Raw genomic sequence first — 19728 nt, 5'->3', positions numbered from 1 at the left:
TATAGGCCGGTTAGTTTAACATCTGTAGTGGAGAAAATGCTTGAAGCCATCATTAAGGAAGAAATAGCGGGACATCTAGATAGGAATAGTGCAATCAAGCAGACGCAACATGGATTCATGAAGGGGAAATCATGTTTAACTAATTTACTGGAATTCTTTGAGGATATAACAAGAATGGTGGATAGAGGTGTACTGATGGATGTGGTGTATTTAGATTTCCAAAAGGCATTCGATAAGGTGCCACACAAAAGGTTACTGCAGAAGATAAAGGTACGTGGAGTCAGAGGAAATGTATTAGCATGGATAGAGAATTGGCTGGCTAACAGAAAGCAGAGAGTCGGGATAAATGGGTCCTTTTCAGGTTGGAAATCGGTGGTTAGTGGTGTGCCACAGGGATCGGTGCTGGGACCACAACTGTTTACAATATACATAGATGATCTGGAAGTGGGGACAGAGTGTAGTGTAACACAATTTGCAGATGACACAAAGATTAGTGGGAAAGCGGATTTTGTAGAGGACACAGAGAGGCTGCAAAGAGATTTAGATAGGTTAAGCGAATGGGCTAAGGTTTGGCAGATGGAATACAATGTCGGAAAATGTGAGGTCATCCACCTTGGGAAAAAAAAGTAAAAGGGAATATTATTTGAATGGGGAGAAATTACAACATGCTGCGGTGCAGAGGGACCTGGGGGTCCTTGTGCATGAATCCCAAAAAGTTAGTCTGCAGGTGCAGCAGGTAATCAGAAAGGTGAATGGAATGTTGGCCTTCAATGCGAGGGGGATGGAGTACAAAAGCAGGGAGGTCCTGCTGCAACTGTACAGGGTATTGGTGAGGCCGCACCTGGAGTACTGCATGCAGTTTTGGTCACCTTACTTAAGGAAGGATATACTAGCTTTGGAGGGGGTACAGAGACGATTCAATGGGCTGATTCCGGAGATGAGGGGGTTACCTTATGATGATAGATTGCGTAGACTGGGTCCTTACTCTTTGGAGTTCAGAAGGATGAGGGGTGATCTTATAGAAACATTTAAAATCATGAAAGGGATAGACAAGATAGAGGCAGAGAGGTTGTTTCCACTGGTCGGGAAGACTAGAACTAGGGGGCACAGCCTCAAAATACGGGGGAGCCAATTTAAAACTGAGTTGAGAAGGAATTTCTTCTCCCAGAGGGTTGTGAATCTGTGGAATTCTCTGCCCAAGGAAGCAGTTGAGGCTAGCTCATTGAATGTATTCAAATCACAGATAGATAGATTTTTAACCAATAAGGGAATTAAGGGTTATGGGGAGCGGGCGGGTAAGTGGAGCTGAGTCCACGGCCAGATCAGCCATGATCTTGTTGAATGGCGGAGCAGGCTCGAGGGGCTAGATGGCCTACTCCTGTTCCTAATTCTTATCTTCTTATGTTCTTAGGTTCCACTGAACTAGAGGGCATAATCTTAGAATAAGAGGCTGCCCATTTAAAACTGAGATGAGAAGAAATTTCTTTTCTCAGAGGGTTGTGGATCTGTGGAATTTGCTGCCTCAGAGAGCTATGGAAGCTGGGATATTGAATAAATTTAAGACAGAGATGGACAGCTTCTTAACCGATAAGGGAATAAGGGGTTATGGGGAGCGGGCAGGGAAGTGGACCTGAGTACATGATCGGATCAGCCATGATCGTATTAAATGGCGGAGCAGGCTTGAGGGGCCGTATGGCCTACTCCTGCTCCTATTTCTTCTGTTCTTATGACACCAGACGGTCACGAGGAGGGAGGAGCTGTGTAGGGGCCGGGGAGAGGTTAGGAGGTGGTAGCTGGAGGAGCACTGGGGGTGGGAGGGTGGGCTTACAAAACCCAACCAGCCACTGTTAAATTTTGTTAAATCAGAAGCTTCCAGCCTCATTATGATAATTTAATGGGTGATCCACCTCATGGGAACGGGCTGGCTCAGTTAAAACCGGAAGTGAGTGGGTTGAAGGCGGGTTCTGGTCAGGATTTAGATTTTTAACACTTTAACTTCCCACCCAACCTCAACCCACCAGTTTTTTGGGTTAAAATGACTCGCTTAGTATCAGTTCAAAGTGCTTTCAGCTTTAAACCAGTGTTAATCATTTAGTGTAAATCGGGAATGAAAGCCCAAACTAATTCCCATGTGCCCTTACCTTGAGCTCAGTGAGAGGTGAAACTGTTTTGTACTGATGCTAATATCTAAAGTGTAATAATAACTTGTAATAGAAAGCATAATCGGTTGGGGTGCCTAATGGCTGGATCCCCCTGTTTTACGCTAAAGTGAAGCAAGATATGGTGGATGCTGGAAATTTGAAATAAAAATAGAAATCAGAAAATGCTTGTTGTCACTGTTTGATATGATCGGCAAAGTTAAAATTACTCCCGTTTTGGGCATGCACGTATTGTTTTGGTTCACATGTCAGCATTTAATTCCAAAATTAAATGAACCTGGTCCCTTTCTCCTCTTTGCCGCACTGAGAGAGGTCTGCTCTCAATGGGAATGTTGTACGTGGGAATTCTCATAACAACAGTAGTTCTTGCTTATTGTATGGAGTGACCAGATTAATTTCCCACACTCAGGTAGCAGAGGTGCTGAAGGGAGTGGGGAGGGGAAATGGATGGCAATTGAAATGGAAAGGCAAGAGATAGAAAACTATCGTTGTGGAGGGGCGGGGAGAAGGAAGAAATGGATGGCAATGAAGGGGAAAGGGAAGAGGACGGAAATAAATGGTAACAAAGAGGAATGGGAATGGGGGAATTGGATAACATTGAAGAGGAATAGAAGTGTGAACTGGGATGGCAGTGAAGGGGAGTGAGAAGGAAGAAATGTCTGAAAATAAATGCCATAGAGAAGGGGAAATAGATGTCAGTGAAGACAAGAAGAGGAAAGAAGGGAAGGCAGAAACAGGGAAAAGCTGGGAGTGTTGGGAGAAGGGTAAGAAGTTGGAGGTGACCATTTGGAGTGAAGGAGGCAGTAGATTGCCAGCATTATCTAAAAAGATGTATGAAGAAAGAATGGGGTGCAGGGCGGGGGGGATGGGGAAGAGGGGTGGTGAGGAGAAGAGTGTCAGCTTGAACTGGAGAGTGGAGAAAGAGTACTAGCACAATCTGATGTTTGTGGGGGATAATACCAACTGAGGAGGAGCAAAATACCCCAGCTTGAATTGGAGGGAAGTGAATAGTGTAGATTGAATGGGGAGGGGTTGAAACAGAATAGCAGCTTCAACTGTGTTGGAGGGGGTAAAGAATGGCAGGTTGAATTGAACGGAGAATAGGAGAAGAGAAAACATATGAGCTGTAAAGGTTGGAAGAGGACAGAGCATCTCTGTGGGAGGTGGAGGAGTTGGGGTATAGTGTCTTTTTGAACTGGGCCTGGTGGAGTGATGTCCCTTTGTGAATGGGGCCTAGTGGAGGCGGGCACCTCTGTGATCTTGGTGGTGAAGGTAGATGGATATGGAACAGTTGCTGTTGAGGAGAGGTGATTGTCAGATTGATCTGTTGAAAATCCACATGTCACTTTGTATTCCTTATCAATTGTGAGGTATAAAAGTGCTTACAATTAACCAGATTGCGTTTTTTTTGTGTTTAATATTTGGATTTGCCCCTTTATTTACTTTCCCCCCTTTAATACAAGTACCTACTTGTTTTCACTTGACATAAACTTCTGAACAGGGCTGTTTTCGGTTGTCAGCCATTGGGAACTGTGCCAGCTTTTTTGGAAGCTGTTGGTCAACTTTTACCAACGTTCTTGGGTGTCAATGCACCCTTAGTAATCAACACAAGTCAGCTTCACTGGAAACAAATCAAGTTGGGTGTGGCCTTCTGAGCAACACAAGGTTTTTTTCTAGGTTACCTTCCTGATTAGATGCCGTTGGATTCGTGACCTTCATGAGGGAACACTCCTATTGTGTGTTGCGAAGGGAATCGAAAGAAGTAAAAATATTTATAAGGTCATCAATGTGGCAAACTATCTGCTGTTTGGAGCAAGAAGTCAGCAGGCAGTGCATCATTTTTGTCACAAGTCATGTGAGGGTGCATTTTCTCTGTCTTCAAATTGATATAAATTTGCCTCTTATGCATCCCATCTCCCATTGAATTCTGCAATTCTCTCCTTAAGCCTCTCCAACGCCCTCTCTTCCTTTAAGCCACTCCTTAAAACCCAAGCTTTTAGACCGCTACTTATATCCCCTTCTTTGGCTCGGTCTCCATTTTTGTCTGATTACGCTTCTGCGAAGCGCCTTGGAACTATTTTCTACATTAAAGGCGCTTTGTAAATGCCAGCTGCTATGGTTGGCTATCTGCTGCAGTGCAAACTTTCCAAATGTAATTGTTGAATTTTTATCTTAGGTCATAAAAAACATGCAGCAGATTGAGAGTGAGCAGCACATCGTGAATGTTGTCATTTCAATTTCCTCTGTTTACTGTGCTGGGGAATTGAATCTGCACGGTACCATGAATAGTTCACAAGCTCTGAAAAATTTGATGGACATCCAAATGAATTTGCAGGATTAGAGTTAAAAGGAAATTGTGAAGTGAGTAAAAATCTTAATGCATTCATTTCATTTTTTGGCCACATTCGACAGGTGTGCATATACTGTCGTGAAGAAAATGTTTGCCAATCATTTTTAAATTGAGGACACAGGATGCAGTGATTTATGCAATGCATCATTGCTTCAATTGTGTACAGTGTTCGCATGAAAAGACTTTTCGGGTTCTTCTCCCTCCACAAAGAAAATAGGTTCACGAACCACTTTTTCAAACAGTGCCCTGTAAATAACAGGATGTACAGCTTTGCCAAAGCATGTGACTTGTCCAATGATTTATTGACTTGGCACTATTGCTTTCACAAGTGATTCAAGGGAAAGAAGGGAGAAAAGCCTGAAAAGATATCTATCATTCTTCTACCCTTTGATTTGTGCCCATTAAAACAATTGTGTGCAATTCTGTACATCGTTGCGAGTGCTGGAAATACTAGATACGATTATTACAGAGCTCTGTTGGCAACATTCTTTCAAAACATAATACTATCTGCCTTTGGTACAATGCAGGGTTCTTTCTGTATTGCACCATCCACTCGTTATTAAATATAAACGGGTCCTTTTCAGAATGGCAGGCAGTGACTAGTGGGGTGCAGCAAGGTTCAGTGCTAGGACCCCAGCTATTTACTATATATATTAATGATTTAGATGAAGGAATTGAATGTAATATCTCCAAGTTTGCAGATGACACTAAGCTGGGTGGCAGTGTGAGCTATGAGGAGGATGCTAAGAGGCTGCAGGGTGACTTGGACAGGTTTGGTGAGTGGACAAATGCATGGCAGATGCAGTATAATGTGGATAAATGTGAGGTTATTCACTTTGGTGGCAAAAACAGGAAGGCAGATTATTATCTGAATGGTGACAGATTAGTAAAAGGGGAGGTGCAACGAGACCTGGGTGTCATGGTACATCAGTCATTGAAAGTCGGCATGCAGGTACAGCAGGCAGTAAAGAAAGCAAATGGCATGTTGGCCTTCATAGCAAGAGGATTTGAGTGGAGGAGCAGGGAGGTCTTACTGCAGTTGTACAGGACTTTGGTGAGACCATACCTTGAATATTGTGTGCAGTTTTGGTCTCCTAATCTGAGGAAGGACATTCTTGCTTTGAGGGAGTGCAGCGAAGGTTCACCAGACTGATTCCCAGGATGGCAGGACTGACATATGAAGAAAGACTGGATCGCCTAGGCTTATATTCACTGGAATTCAGAAGAATGAGAGGGGATCTCATAGAAACGTTTAAAATTCTGACGGGTTTAGACAGGTTAGATGCAGAAAGAATGTTCCCAATGTTGGGGAAGTCCAGAACCAGGGGTCACAGTCTGAGGATAAGGGGTAAGCCATTTAGGACCGAGATGAGGAGAAACTTCTTCACCCAGAGAGTGGTGAACCTGTGGAATTCTCTACCACAGAAAGTAGTTGAGGCCAATTCACTAAATATATTCAAAAGGGAGTTAGATGAAGTCCTTACTACTCGGGGGATCAAGGGTTATGGCGAGAAAGCAGGAAGGGGGTACTGAAGTTTCATGTTCAGCCATGAACTCATTGAATGGCGGTGCAGGCTAGAAGGGCTGAATGGCCTGCTCCTGCACCTATTTTCTATGTAACACCCCGAAGCTTCTCAATGTCACTGTGCTAGTTTTAGCACTGGCACATTAGTAACTCTGGCAAACAAAAGTCTATGGGGGATTTTTTTTTGTTGCAGTTTTTCAATGGCAACAATAGTAGAGCAGGGCGTTAAAATGTGGGAATCGGTAGGTCAGCTCACACTGAGATTTTTTTTGTCCTTTTGTTCACTACTCCCGAGGATAGGTTTCCGCTTTCACTGCCTTTGTGTTAAACATAATCCTGGATGTTAAGCATAATCCCATAATTCTGGGTGTTGAGCATAATCCTGAGTGTTAAGCATAATCCTGGATGTTAAGTATAATCCCATAATCCTGGGTGTTAAGCATAGCCCTGGGTGTTAAGCATAATCCTGAGTGTTAAGCATAATCCCGAGTGTTAAGCATAGCATCATCCATTCGTTATTAACTAGAGGAAAATGAGCCAAAGTTGGGCAGCGGAAACGTTACAAGGACACCCTCAAAGCCTCCCTGGTAAAGTGCGACATCACCACTGATACCTGGGAGTCCTTGGCTGAAGACCGCCCCTAGGTGGAGAGGATGCATTCGGGAGGGCGTTGAGCTCTTCGAATCTCAACGCCGCAAGCGTGAAGAGGTCAGGCGCAGGCAGCGTAAGGAGTGTGCAACGAATCAGTCCCACCCCCCCCCCTTCCCCCGACGAATGTCTGACCCACCTGTGACAGGGTCTGTGGCTCTCGCATTGGACTGTTTTGCCACCAAAGGACTCATTTTGGGAGTGGAAGCAAGTCTTCCTCGATTCCGAGGGACTGCCTATGATGATGATGGGTGTTAAGCATAGCCCTGGGCGGAGTGCAGGAAAGAAACTGTGGTGAGGTGGATAGTTTAACAGAACCCATCTGATTTTCCTTTCATTTAAATTAATGGAAGAAAAAGAGTTCTGTAGGCAGCGTGTGACTGTCCCCACAAAAGTTCCACCCAGGTGAAGCTTAATACCCAGGTGGTAAAGTAAAATATCTAACCACCTCTTATCTGCCTCAACAAAAAGGGAGTAAAATTGGTGGTAACATTTTTTTTTTGTCAATCTACAGTTGCCTTGCTAAGGAGCTTTCAAAGAAAGATGTGTTAGTTTTCACTGTGGGAAATTAAAATGAGCAGGTAGGAATTAGCTGGAGCTACTTCAACAATGTAGCCGCTATGTGTTCTACCTGGCTTTTGTTGTAATTGTTACACTAACTGGCTCACTGTTGTGTGGGGGACAGGGGATGGCTGTTGGGAACCGCAGGTAATGTTGGAGGTTAAATGCTCACCCAACTTACTGCTATCAGGCTCTAACCGTCTCCTGCATTATGCTCATTAGCATAGATAAATTATTACCAGCACTCAGCTCAGGGCACTTTGAATAGCTAAATGGTAAACTGTTTGAAAGCTACAATGTGTTGTTCGTCTACCAACTCTTAAATCAAAGTCAGTTCATTTAAGCTATCTGATAATTTGATTTTTTGAGCACTAAATACGATGCTTTCCTCTGGATAATTTATTTTGTGCAATAAAACAACTTATCTGTGTGAGATTGCATTTCCTTTCCTCCCTCTGTGAAATTACAAATCTCAAGATTTGGATATTGAGGTAAATCATTACAAGTACAAGGAAGGTCAGAACTCACCAGTAAATGAATACAGGTAATTTTTAATACAAATTTCAAAGGAAAAATTATGCATGCAATTTTTAAAACTCGATAGGATGATCTAATAGAGATTTTTAAAATGATGAAAGATTTTGATAGAGTGGATACAGAGAGAATGTTTCCACTTGTGGGGAAGAGCATAACTAGAGGCCATCAATATAAGATAATCACCAAGAAATCAAATCAGGAATTCAGAAGAAACTACTTGACCCAGAGAGTGGTGAGAATATGGAACTCACCTCCACAGGGAGTGGTTGAAGCGAATAGTATAGATGCATTTAAGGGAAGGCTAGACAAGCATATGAGGGGGAAGGAAATAGAGGGTTATGCTGATAGATTTAGATAGGGAAAGAGGGGAGGAGGCTCGAGTGGACCATAAGCGCCGGCATGAACTGGTGGGGCCAAACGGCCTGTTTCTGTGTCGTATATCCGATGTAATTTGAATTTTACTCTTTGTGACTTCAAATCTTATTGATGACACATTAAAGCAAATATTTTCATTCCAAAAGCATAACTCTATAAACTGGACTTACAGAATCTGTTCATGCCCATGTCAGTGAATTCAGATTCTGATAGGGTTAGATGAAAAGAAAGATAAAGAATAAAAATGAAGAGGGTGAGAGGAGACCCGTGTGAAGCATAAACACCAGCATTGACAAGTGATACTGAATGGCCTGTTTCTGTGCTGTACAGTCTATGTAATTCTATGTAAAATTTGCTATGTTAATTTCTGATAGTTCCTCAATCTCTGATATCAATAATTAAGAGCGGCAGTTGGTGAGAGGCGGGAGCAGCGTCGGAGCGGCCTATAAAGGCCCAACGGGTGTTCCACAGGCAGCGGCAGTTGGTGAGAGGCGGGAGCAGCGTCGGAGGGGCCTATAAAGGCGTGCTTGTGCAGCTGCAGCGGGAGAGAAAGCAAAAAAGAAGTAGAAAGGAATCAAAAGGTGACGTCACAGCCAAGGGGGTAAGTGATTGGCTGGTGATTGGTGAGTAGCTTTTCTTCTTATTTTTTATATCAGTAAATAAACTGTAACATTGTTGTGACCAATTTAAGGGTATCTAAGGGTTAAGGCATGGCAGGAGAGCTCGGTCACGTGATATGCTCCTCCTGTACCATGTGGGAACTCAGGGACACTTCCGGTGTCCCTGCCGATTACGTGTGTGAGAAGTGTATCCGCCTCCATCTCCTGACGGACCGCGTTGCGGAATTGGAGCTGAGGGTGAATTCACTCTGGAGCATCCATGATGCTGAGAATGACATAAGTGGCACGTGTAGTGAGTTGGTTTTACCGCATGAGAAGGATCCACAGCCAGCTAGAGAATGGAAGACCAGCAGGAAGAGTAATACAAAGAAGGTAGTGCAAGGGTCCCATCTGGTCATCCCCCTGCAAAACAGATACACTGCTTTGAGTGCTGTTGAGGGAGATGACTCATCAGGGGAGAGCAGCAGCAGCCAAGTTCATGGCACCGTGGCTGGCTCTGTTGTACAGGAGGGCATGAAAAAGAATGGGAGAGCGATAGTGAGAGGGGATTCAATCATAAGGGGAATAGATAGGCGTTTCTGCGGCCGCAATCGAGACTCCAAGATGGTATGTTGCCTCCCTGGTGCAAGGGTCAAGGGTATCTCCGAGCGAGTGCAGGACATTCAAAAAAGGGAGGGAGAACAGCCAGTTGTCGTGGTGCACATTGGTACCAACGACATAGGTAAAAAAAGGGATGAGGTCCTACGAGACGAATTTAAGGAGCTAGGAGCTAAATTAAAAAGTAGGACCTCAAAAGTAGCAATCTCGGGATTGCTACCAGTGCCACGTGCTAGTCAGAGTAGGAATAGCAGGATAGCACAGATGAATACGTGGCTTGAGCAGTGGTGAAGCAGGGAGGGATTCAAATTCGTGGGGCATTGGAACAGGTTCTGGGGGAGGTGGGACCAGTACAAACTGGACGGTCTGCACTTGGGAAGGACCGGAACCAATGTCCTAGGGGGAGTGTTTGCGAGTGCTGTTGGGGAGGAGTTAAAGTAATATGGCAGGGGGATGGGAACCAATACAGGGAGACAGAGGGAAACAAAAAGGAGACAAAAACAAAAGACAGAAAAGAGATGAGTAAAAGTGGAGGGCAGAGAAACCAAAGGCAAGAAACAAAAAGGGCCACTGAATATAAAAGGGCTGCAGGAGGGGTCAAAACTAAAAATCATGGTTTAAAAACTAGGATGGAAACACTCCACCTAAATGCACCCAGCATTCGAAATAAAGTAAATGAGTTGACGGCACAAATCATTACAAATGGGTATGATTTGGTGGCCATTATAGAAACATGGTTGCAAGGTGGCCAAGACTGGGAATTAAACATACAGGGGTATCTGACGATTCAGAAAGATAGGCAAGAAGGGAAAGGAGGTCGGGTAGCTCTGTTAATAAAAGATGATATCAGGGCAGTTGTGAGGGATGATATTGGCTCCAATGAACAAAATGTTGAATCATTGTGGGTGGAGATTAGAGATAGTAAGGGGAAAAAGTCACTGGTCGGCGTAGTTTATAGGCCCCCAAATAATAACTTCACGGTGGGGCGGGCAATAATCAAGGGAATAATGGAGGCATGTGAAAAAGGAATGGCAGTAGTCATGGGGGATTTTAACCTACATGTCGATTGGTCAAATCAAATCGCACGGGGTAGCCTGGAGGAGGAATTCATAGAATGCATACGGGATTGTTTCTTAGAACAGTATGTAACAGAACCTACAAGGGAGCAAGCCATCTTAGATCTGGTCCTGTGTAATGAGACAGGACAAATAAACGATCTGCTCGTAAAAGATCCTCTCGGAATAAGTGATCACAATATGGTTGAATTTGTAATACAGATTGAGGATGACGAAGTTGTGTCAGAAACGAGCGTACTATGCTTAAACAAAGGGGACTACAGTGGGATGAGGGCACAGTTGGCTAAAGTAGACTGGAAACAAGGACTAAACGGTGGCACAATTGAGGAACAGTGGAGGACTTTTAAGGAGCTCTTTCATAGTGCGCAACAAAAATATATTCCAGTGAAAAAGAAGGGCGGCAAGAGAAGGGATAACCAGCCGTGAATAACCAAGGAAATAAAGGAAAGTATCAAATCAAAGACTAATGCGTATAAGGTGGCCAAGATTAGTGGGAAACTAGAGGATTGGGAAAATTTTAAGCAATAGCAAAGAATGACTAAAAAAGCAATAAAGAAAGGAAAGATAGATTACGAAGGTAAACTTGCGCAAAACATAAAAACAGATAGTAAAAGCTTTTACACATACATAAAATGGAAAAGAGTGACTAAAGTAAATGTTGGTCCCTTAGAAGATGAAAAGGGGGGTTTAATAATGGGAAATGTGGAAATGGCTGAGACCTTAAACAATTATTTTGCTTCCGTCTTCACAGTGGAAGACACAAAAACGTTGCCAAAATTTGCAGGCCACAGGAATGTGGAAAGGGAGGACCTTGAGACAATCACTATCACTAGTGGGGTAGTGCTGGACAGGCTAATGGGACTGAAGGTAGACAAGTCCCCTGGTCCTGATGAAATGCATCCCAGGGTATTAAAAGAGATGGCGGAAGTTATAGCAGATGCATTCGTTATAATCTACCAAAATTCTCTGGACTCTGGGGAGGTACCAACGGATTGAAAAGCAGCTAATGTAACGCCTCTGTTTAAAAAAGGGGGCAGACAAATTGCAGGTAACTATAGGCCGGTTAGTTTAACATCTGTAGTGGGAAAAATGCTTGAAACTATCATTAAGGAAGAAATAGCGGGACATCTAGATAGGAATAGTGCAATCAAGCAGACGCAGCATGGATTCATGAAAGGGAAATCATGTTTAACTAACTTACTGGAATTCTTTGAGGATATAACGAGCATGGTGGATAGAGGTGTACCGATGGATGTGGTGTATTTAGATTTCCAAAAGGCATTCGATAAGGTGCCACACAAAAGGTTACTGCAGAAGATAAAGGAACGCGGAGTCAGAGGAAATGTATTAGCATGGATAGAGAATTGGCTGGCGAACAGAAAGCAAAGAGTCGGGATAAATGGGTCCTTTTCCGGTTGGAAATCAGTGGTTAGTGGTGTGCCACAGGGATCAGTGCTGGGACCACAACTGTTTACAATATACATAAATGACCTAGAAGAGGGGACAGAGTGTAGTGCAACACAATTTGCAGATGAAACTAAGATTAGTGGGAAAGCGGGTTGTGTAGAGGACTCAGAGAGGCTGCAAGGAGATTTGGATAGGTTAAGCGAATGGGCTAAGGTTTGGCAGATGGAATACAATGTCGGAAAGTGTGAGGTCATCCACCTTGGAAAAAAAAACAGTAAAAGGGAATATTATTTGAATGGGGAGAAATTACAACATGCTGTGGTGCAGAGAGACCTGGGGGTCCTTGTGCATGAATCCCAAAAGGTTAGTTTGCAGGTGCAGCAGGAAATCAGGAAGGCGAATGGAATGTTGGCCTTCATTGCGAGAGGGATGGAGTACAAAAGCAGGGAGGTCTTGCTGCAATTGTATAAGGTATTGGTAAGGCCGCACCTGGAGTACTGCGTGCAGTTTTGGTCACCTTACTTAAGGAAGGATATACTAGCTTTGGAAGGGGTACAGAGATGATTCACTCGGCTGATTCCAGAAATGAGGAGGTTATCTTATGATGATAGATTGAGTAGACTGGGTCTTTACTCGTTGGAGTTCAGAAAGATAAGGGGCGATCTTATAGAAACATTTAAAATCATGAAAGGGATAGACAAGATAGAGGCAGAGAGGTTGTTTCCATTAGTAGGGGAGACTAGAACTAGGGGACACAGCCTCAAAATACGGAGGAGCCAATTTAAAACCGAGTTGAGAAAGAATTTCTTCTCCCAGAGGGTTGTGAATCTGTGGAATTCTCTGCCCAAGGAAGCAGTTGAGGCTAGCCCATTGAATGTTTTCAAGTCAAAGATAGATAGATTTTTAACCAATAAGGGAATTAAGGGTTACGGGGAGAGGGCAGGTAAGTGGAGCTGAGTCCACGACCAGATCAGCCATGATCTTATTGAATGGCGGAGCAGGCTCGATGGGCTAGATGGCCTACTCCTGTTCCTAATTCTTATGTTCTTATGTTCTTCAGAGGGGTACAATGAAATATTGCAGGCAGTTTCTGATTGGCCAGGTTTCTAAGGGAAATCCAATTGAACAAACTCATCCAGTGGAAAACTGAAGTAATTAACATTTAGCTTTGTGGTCATTAAATAAACTAAAATTGACAAGATTAATGTCCAGTTTTTGGAAAGTCAAAACCTTTGCCCCCTTACCTCCCCCGCCCCCCCCCCCCCCCCGCCATAACAGGATGGCTCAGCAGGTACACCAGCAATCTACCATAGTTCTGAGGAGAAGGGTCATCGATCTGAAAGATTAACTCTGTTTCTCTCTCCACAGATGCTGCCTCACCTGCTGAGTGTTTTCCAGCATTTTCTGATTTTACATCAAGAATCTTGTTTCCTTGTTTAATAATAAAATCAACATTCTCACCAGGGTATATATTTCACTCACAACCCAAAGAGTCTTGCAGAAGAAAATATACTTTGGAGCATAGATAGCCTTTTGGAAGCAATTTTGTTTTTTTTCCATTTTTTGTCCCATCTCTCTTCTGAAGAATGTCATGCTGGACTTTACTTGTGCAGATATTCCGGCCCCGAAATTCTGGACGTCATTGTGCACAGATGCACATCACCCTAGGCAGCCGGAATTTGGGGTGGGCCCCGGTTCTGCTGGGATTCCGTTTTGTTTAATGTCCACCCTAAATTCTGTCTGTAAGACAAGTTGGACAGTCTGCCTACCTAGCCCATGGGAGGACCTGACACCAGCCCAAGCTTGATATTGTCCGGGACGGAGAACAGCTAACTCAGAGAACTCGGCAGCTGAACTTGGGACAGTTCTAGTCTGTTTGGTACACAACTGAGTTGTCGTGGAAATTTTGGGAGTGGTTTTAAGTGTCATACAAATCATCTTCCTGATTGTCTAGCCTCTGATGGCAGTGAGAAATAGAAGCTTTGGATGGAAATGGGCTTTATCCCTATCCCTACAATGCTGTTACAGCACTGCTACATGAGATAAGAAGGCAAACTTTGGTCCTAATTCATTTTAATGATGAATCACAGTTTATTTTAAACGGCAGTAAGAAATAATAGTGACTTTTCAAAGATCTGTGAAATAACTTTATAAATAATGAAACAAAAGCAAAATACAGATGCTGCCTGACCTGCTGAGTGTTTCCAGTATTTCCTGTTTTATATATTATAGTGAAGCCTCATTGCAGGAATGCTTGAAGGTAAATGTTTTTATGGGGAAATTAATGCATCATAACAGGGTTTCACTGTACATTAAGAATGTGAAATAAATATTTAGTGTAGAACTCTGTATAAAATAAATACTGTTTCAATATAGGAAATGTGAAATAAAGTAACACACTGAAAAATTGTGCAGGTCAGAATTACTAATGGGTATAAATCCAGCAGATAAGAGGTGGGGAACAAATAATGAGTCTGTGGAGAAATGTCTGTAGACACTGAGCACTTACTCCCATTGCCAGTAGATTATATAGTCTGTAAATTGCCAGATAAGAACATTTGTTTGTTTATACAGTGCTAGCTAACTGTTTCAAATTTGTGATTCCAGTCACCAATTTTGCACCCCTGTTTCACACATTTTGTTGTACAAATGATGCCATCCTTTGCAATGGTGCTGTTAGAAGAAATTAACAGCCATTCTGTTGGTTTTTAAAATATATATTCAGATTTTATTCTGAGTTGACTATGACAAAGCTAATCATTCTAACCTGTTGATAAAATTTACTGAACTTCACCAAATTCGACATTCACAAGTACTTCAGCAACATTTACTCATAGTTTTCCGACGGATAACAAGCAGAATACAGACCTTAATGTTGCAACTGAGAATTACAGTATGTGTACACTTATTCTTTATGCTTTTTGAAACTACCCATTGCAGATTGCAGACATTTGAGATGTAAAATAGCAAGGTGGCAAAAGCTTAGTTTTACACAGCATCTATAGCCCATTTTTATAAACTTAAATGAAATAAATAACATTGCATATGCCATTGAAGAATTACAGTGAAGCTTTACGTATTGATAATCTTAAATAACAAATTGGTCATATGACTCTTTCCTTGGAACAGGCTTTCTGAATGCTCTGTTCCCGCATTTCTCAAAGTGGACAGAAACAGATGCATCTGCAGACAAGTAAAAAAGAAAACAAAAACAATTACCTGAAGCACTGATCCTGTACAATCCACACAGAAGCTACTTTTAAGATCCATGTCTCCAACTAATAGAATTTACTCTGCTAATAAGGAACAGTGTGCTTGCTTCAGCAGTCCCTGAAAGTGTCAATGCTGCAGTGTAGCAGAAATTCCTGCTTTTAATGCCAGCAGCTGTAGGTGGGGCTACCAGCTTTTTAGCATTTGTGTTTTTAATGTAAGGCACACAATCCAGTTTGCCTCCAATTTCATTATTCATTGCACTTAAACTTTGAAAACTTCAGCAATGTTTTGCAACATCATTTGAGCATGAGCAGTTTGTGAGGAAACTAATGCAATTCAGCAAATCTCTTGAACCTTTGGGTATTACCACAATATTTCATAAAAGATTCAGTTCACGAAATAGTTTTTGTCCAAAAATAATTTGGAGCCTGAAATTGTGCTGTGGGATACCAGCATATGGAAATGTCTGAAATCTCTCTCAGCACTACTTCAGTGGAGGCAATTACAAATTTGGTTTAAATGCACAGCTTGGGTGTTCACACACTAGCATCCCAGTAATTTCAGGGCGTTAGCGTTAATCGTTTTCTTCCTTCTGCTCCATTAAGTCAAGGTAGGTAAGGGAAAAGCACACATACATAGGGAATCAAAATGTAATGTGAACTAGGAGTTGTACAAAAGTCTCCTGAAGGGAATTAAAACATGACTTAGTGGTAAGAGGAAATAGCAAGTTTGACTGTCGGTAGCAACAATAGCTATCAAGAAAAAATCTTTAAGTAAGTGGAATGCTAAAAAAACAGATAGATTCATAGATCGAAATATAGCGGGTGAAATTTGTTTTGGGCAGCAATGCAAAACAGGCGATGGAAAATCGGCAGCTGGTTTTACACGCCAATTGAACAGAATATCGGGCGGAGTGTAAAACGGGGACTGCCGATTCGCTATCATCCGATTTGCGCTACCGTCCATGACAGATAGTAAATATGTTGAATTAATTTGTTACAATGAACAATCTTTGGCAAAGTTTTGATCCAATCAAAATGGCTTCGGAAGAGGCCAGCAAAGGATGGACTATGAAGCAACTCAAAGCGTTAATTCCTCGATGTTCAGCAGCTCCAGAGAATTTTAAGAACTCTGAGCTGACTATTTAAAAAAAAGCTTACACAATGTGATGCTGAAAGAAATCCTCCTCTATGATATTAATATTGCTATTCAGATATAAAAGGTAACTTTATTAGTATTATATTAATGTTATCTGTCTACTAAAAAATGCATAGTATGAACATGGATACTTTCGTGTTTGTCAAACCTTTTCTTTGAACATTCAGGGACTGAAATCGCCCCTTTGCGCAGGGCTACTTAGCACCGCTGGCCGGCGATAACTGGGCGTAAAAGGCCAGAGCATTCCCCCTGGAACTGCCTCTGGGGCTTGGAGTGCACAACGGGCTTATGCCGCACCCCGCGATTAGCGCAGCGGCACGGTGCATGCACAGCGATGATGTCATCGCAGTGCGCGCTGACCCCTTATCACCCCGCGCCGACCCCTTTGCGTCTCGTGGGGGAAATTGCCCCACGGGAGCGAGGTCAGCGCGAGGCGATGCCACTGACAGCCTCTCAGTACGAGAATCTGTGGTGGCTGGGGCGCCCTGGCCCCCCCATAAAGGGGAGGTGCCGCCACGGCGGCCGCCATGTTTTTTTGTGTCGGCCGACTTTTCAGTTGACCCGACAATGGCACCCCTCTTTGGTGCAGGGCCACTGGCCCGGCCGAGACCCTTTCTGGGGGACGAGTGAAAGGCACTGAAGTTACTGCTCAGATCGCAGTGGCCCTCCCTTTTAAAAGAAAGGGTGCGTCAGCGGCGCGCTGATGTGTGGAGCGCGGCACTGAGCGTCACACGCCATGAGTGCTGTTTGAGCACCTCGCGAGTGCCGCACTAACGCACGGTTACCACAAGCAGTATTTTTTTTCTTTAAAGAGGCAAATTCCACGGCGGGCCCGTCGTTTTCTGCGCCAGCGCAAAAAACCCCAACGATGTCGATTTGACATCCCAAACCCAGCATGGGGCAATTTCGGCCCCTCAGTTTTTTATCTTTATCGTTGGCTAATAATATTTTCACCCTTTCCATATTTTGTATTAATTATCAATCATATTGTTCAAAACTTTTCAATATTATCTCCAGTCACATTCCATCAAACAACATCTATCTAATCGCCTTCCAGGAAAGAAGGTTTCCAGTAATCCAGCTGACATGCAGCTTCTCACTTACCCCACTGTATATCCTTAGAAGTTATGTTGCTGCCCAATCAAAAGTACAACCAAAGTTTAAAATGTCCTAAATTCAGTTCCCTCTCACTTTGCACAGTAGAAGTATTTAGATGAGCCTCATCGCACGCCTCCTCGGCTTCTGTTGGCCTCTGCTCTCTGATTCTCCCTGGCCTCCACTGCCGGACATGTACGGATCTCCAACTCAGGCACTGTGGATCAGCGTGCTGGCTCACGGCTGTGGTTCCTGGGCAGGTGGGGTTGAAAAACCCTACCGTACACCACACCGATTAAACCCACGATTGCCTTTTCTGAAACCAGCTGAAGTGCTCTTTCTGACATAGAATAAAACCAACCAGCTCATGAGAGATTAGATCAGAAGAGAGGCCATGGAGTCAGTTTGTCTTTGCAACACGTAGATCGTCATCATTATAGGTGGTCCCTCGAACGAGGCTGACTTGCTTCCACATGGGTTCCACAGATGTTTCAATGAAGGACCCGATATTCCAGTCCTGAACTCCAATTGAAAGTGTGGAAGATGCCTGTGCGTGGATTTTTTAAATCTATTGCTATGACCGTTGCACATCAGCCACCACATGGGCTTGACAGAGCTAGGCCTTTATCCAGTGGCAAGGGTTAACCAGGACGACTGGAGACCTGCTCTGCTGCACGGACCTAGTGCGCACACATATCGCAGTGTGAGCTCGCCCGTGCTTCCCCTGGGCCCTCGTCTCTTCTGGGCACCGCACCCTCATTTGCCACACCTTCGCCACAATCTCCCACCACGCCTCTGCCACAAACATTCGCCGCACCTCCGCAACAATCTCTCACCGCTCCCCACGTCACGACCTCTTGCCGCTCCTCCACCACAAACATTGGCCGCACCTCGGCAATGATCTCTCACCGTTCCTCCGCCACAATCTCTTGCTTATAGTGATACTCCCAGCTCCCTTGCTCCTAGCCGTGCTTCCATGCTCTGGATGTCCACCTCCTCACAGCCTTGGTTGTGCCGTTGCAGCAATAAGGTCAAATTATGACATGATAATTAGGCAGGAGTTTGGCAGCTTACGACAACCTGAGTGCCGCATCAACCAACTGGTGGAAGCTAAGTGCTTTTGAAAATACTTATCTGGTCAACAGTTCTTGAGGGGTCAAATACAAAGAGGGCAGCTAAGCCACATTGGACACATCACAGAGTCCTCAAAGAAATAGGTGAGGCTCTGGCTTGCCGTTTAAGGATATCCATAAATACAGAAGCTGTACCTAAATATTAGTTGGAGTGATTCTGATCGTCAAAGAGAATTAGAATTAAATTGGAAAGCTAGGGACCAGTTAGTCCAACTTAGTCAGCAGGGAAACTGCTTCACAGCACTTTACGGGATGCTATCAATGTTCGGTTAAAGAGGATAGGTTTACAGGGGAATGGGTTCTGCCTCACAAATCTACTGCAATTTATCCAATCGGGCACTAAATCAGAACATGAGGGCTATGCAGTGGATATAATTTATTTGAATTTTCAGCAGGCATTGCATGACAATCTTCATGCGAGGATTTCAAGATGATAAAGGTTCATGAAATTAATGGTAAATTGACTATCTGGATTCAAAACTGGCTAAGCAAGCAAAATTAGCAGGGTGTAGTGACAAATGGGGGAAAAGCTCTGACTGAAGGTCAGCAAAGTTAGGAACATAACAGTATAAGAAAGCATGGGAAAAGAAAAAATGGCATTCAATCCACCTGGGCCGAAATTGCCCACCGCCTGAAACGAGGCACACCTACTGATTTCAATGTGTTTTGCCTGCCCCATGCATTGGGACAGCTTATCCGGCAAAATTCAGCACTTCAGAAATTTTTTATGAGCGGGACGGAAGTGGGGGCTGAGTGGCCGTCACTGGTGTGGCAGAAGTGGGGGCGGGGCAGAGCAGCCGAGGCTGTCAGTCATCAGCACTGCATTGATGACGTCATCGTGCGAGCGTGTCACAACGTCTCTCCCCTTTGGTTAAAGGGGAGGGCGCTGCGAACTCTGCAGCCAGTTTAGTGGCAAAAATTGGGCCACCAGTGAGGATTTCGGCCAGGCCAGTGGCCTGGCACCCAAGATGGGGTGTCAGGCTGCCTGTTGGTGGCCCGGCTGAACCCGCGGCCATAATTGTCGGACCGACCTGGCAGTTGGCTGACAAGAAAAAATAACATGGCAGCCGTGGCAGTGCGCCCTCCCAATTAAGAGCGGCTGGGCCGCCAAGTCACACAGAGTGTACCGACAGCAAAAGCTGTCTGGGGCACCGATCGGCGGCGAGGCCGCTCCCACGGGGCAATTCCGGGAAAGGAGCAACTTCCCGAGGTGCAATTTTGCGAAGGGGGTCCCGACCAGTCAGTAAGGGGATGCCACGGTGGGAAAACAGGCG

General features: G+C 44.1%; 1 protein-coding gene across 1 annotated transcript in view; it reads right to left on the bottom strand.

The window, feature by feature from the left end:
• Positions 1-15154, bottom strand: part of LOC139265189 (protocadherin-20-like) — a 41223-nt gene extending 26069 nt beyond the window's left edge. The window contains exon 1 of the mRNA XM_070882116.1: positions 15075-15154. Coding sequence (XP_070738217.1) covers positions 15075-15125 — 51 coding nt within the window. The 5' untranslated portion in view covers positions 15126-15154. The remainder of the gene's footprint in view (positions 1-15074) is intronic.
• Positions 15155-19728: the final 4574 nt, after the last annotated feature.

The sequence above is a fragment of the Pristiophorus japonicus genome, chromosome 6 (assembly GCF_044704955.1).
Source record: "Pristiophorus japonicus isolate sPriJap1 chromosome 6, sPriJap1.hap1, whole genome shotgun sequence".
NCBI classification, from domain to species: domain Eukaryota; kingdom Metazoa; phylum Chordata; class Chondrichthyes; family Pristiophoridae; genus Pristiophorus; species Pristiophorus japonicus.
This window is presented reverse-complemented; position numbering and strand designations above follow the sequence as displayed.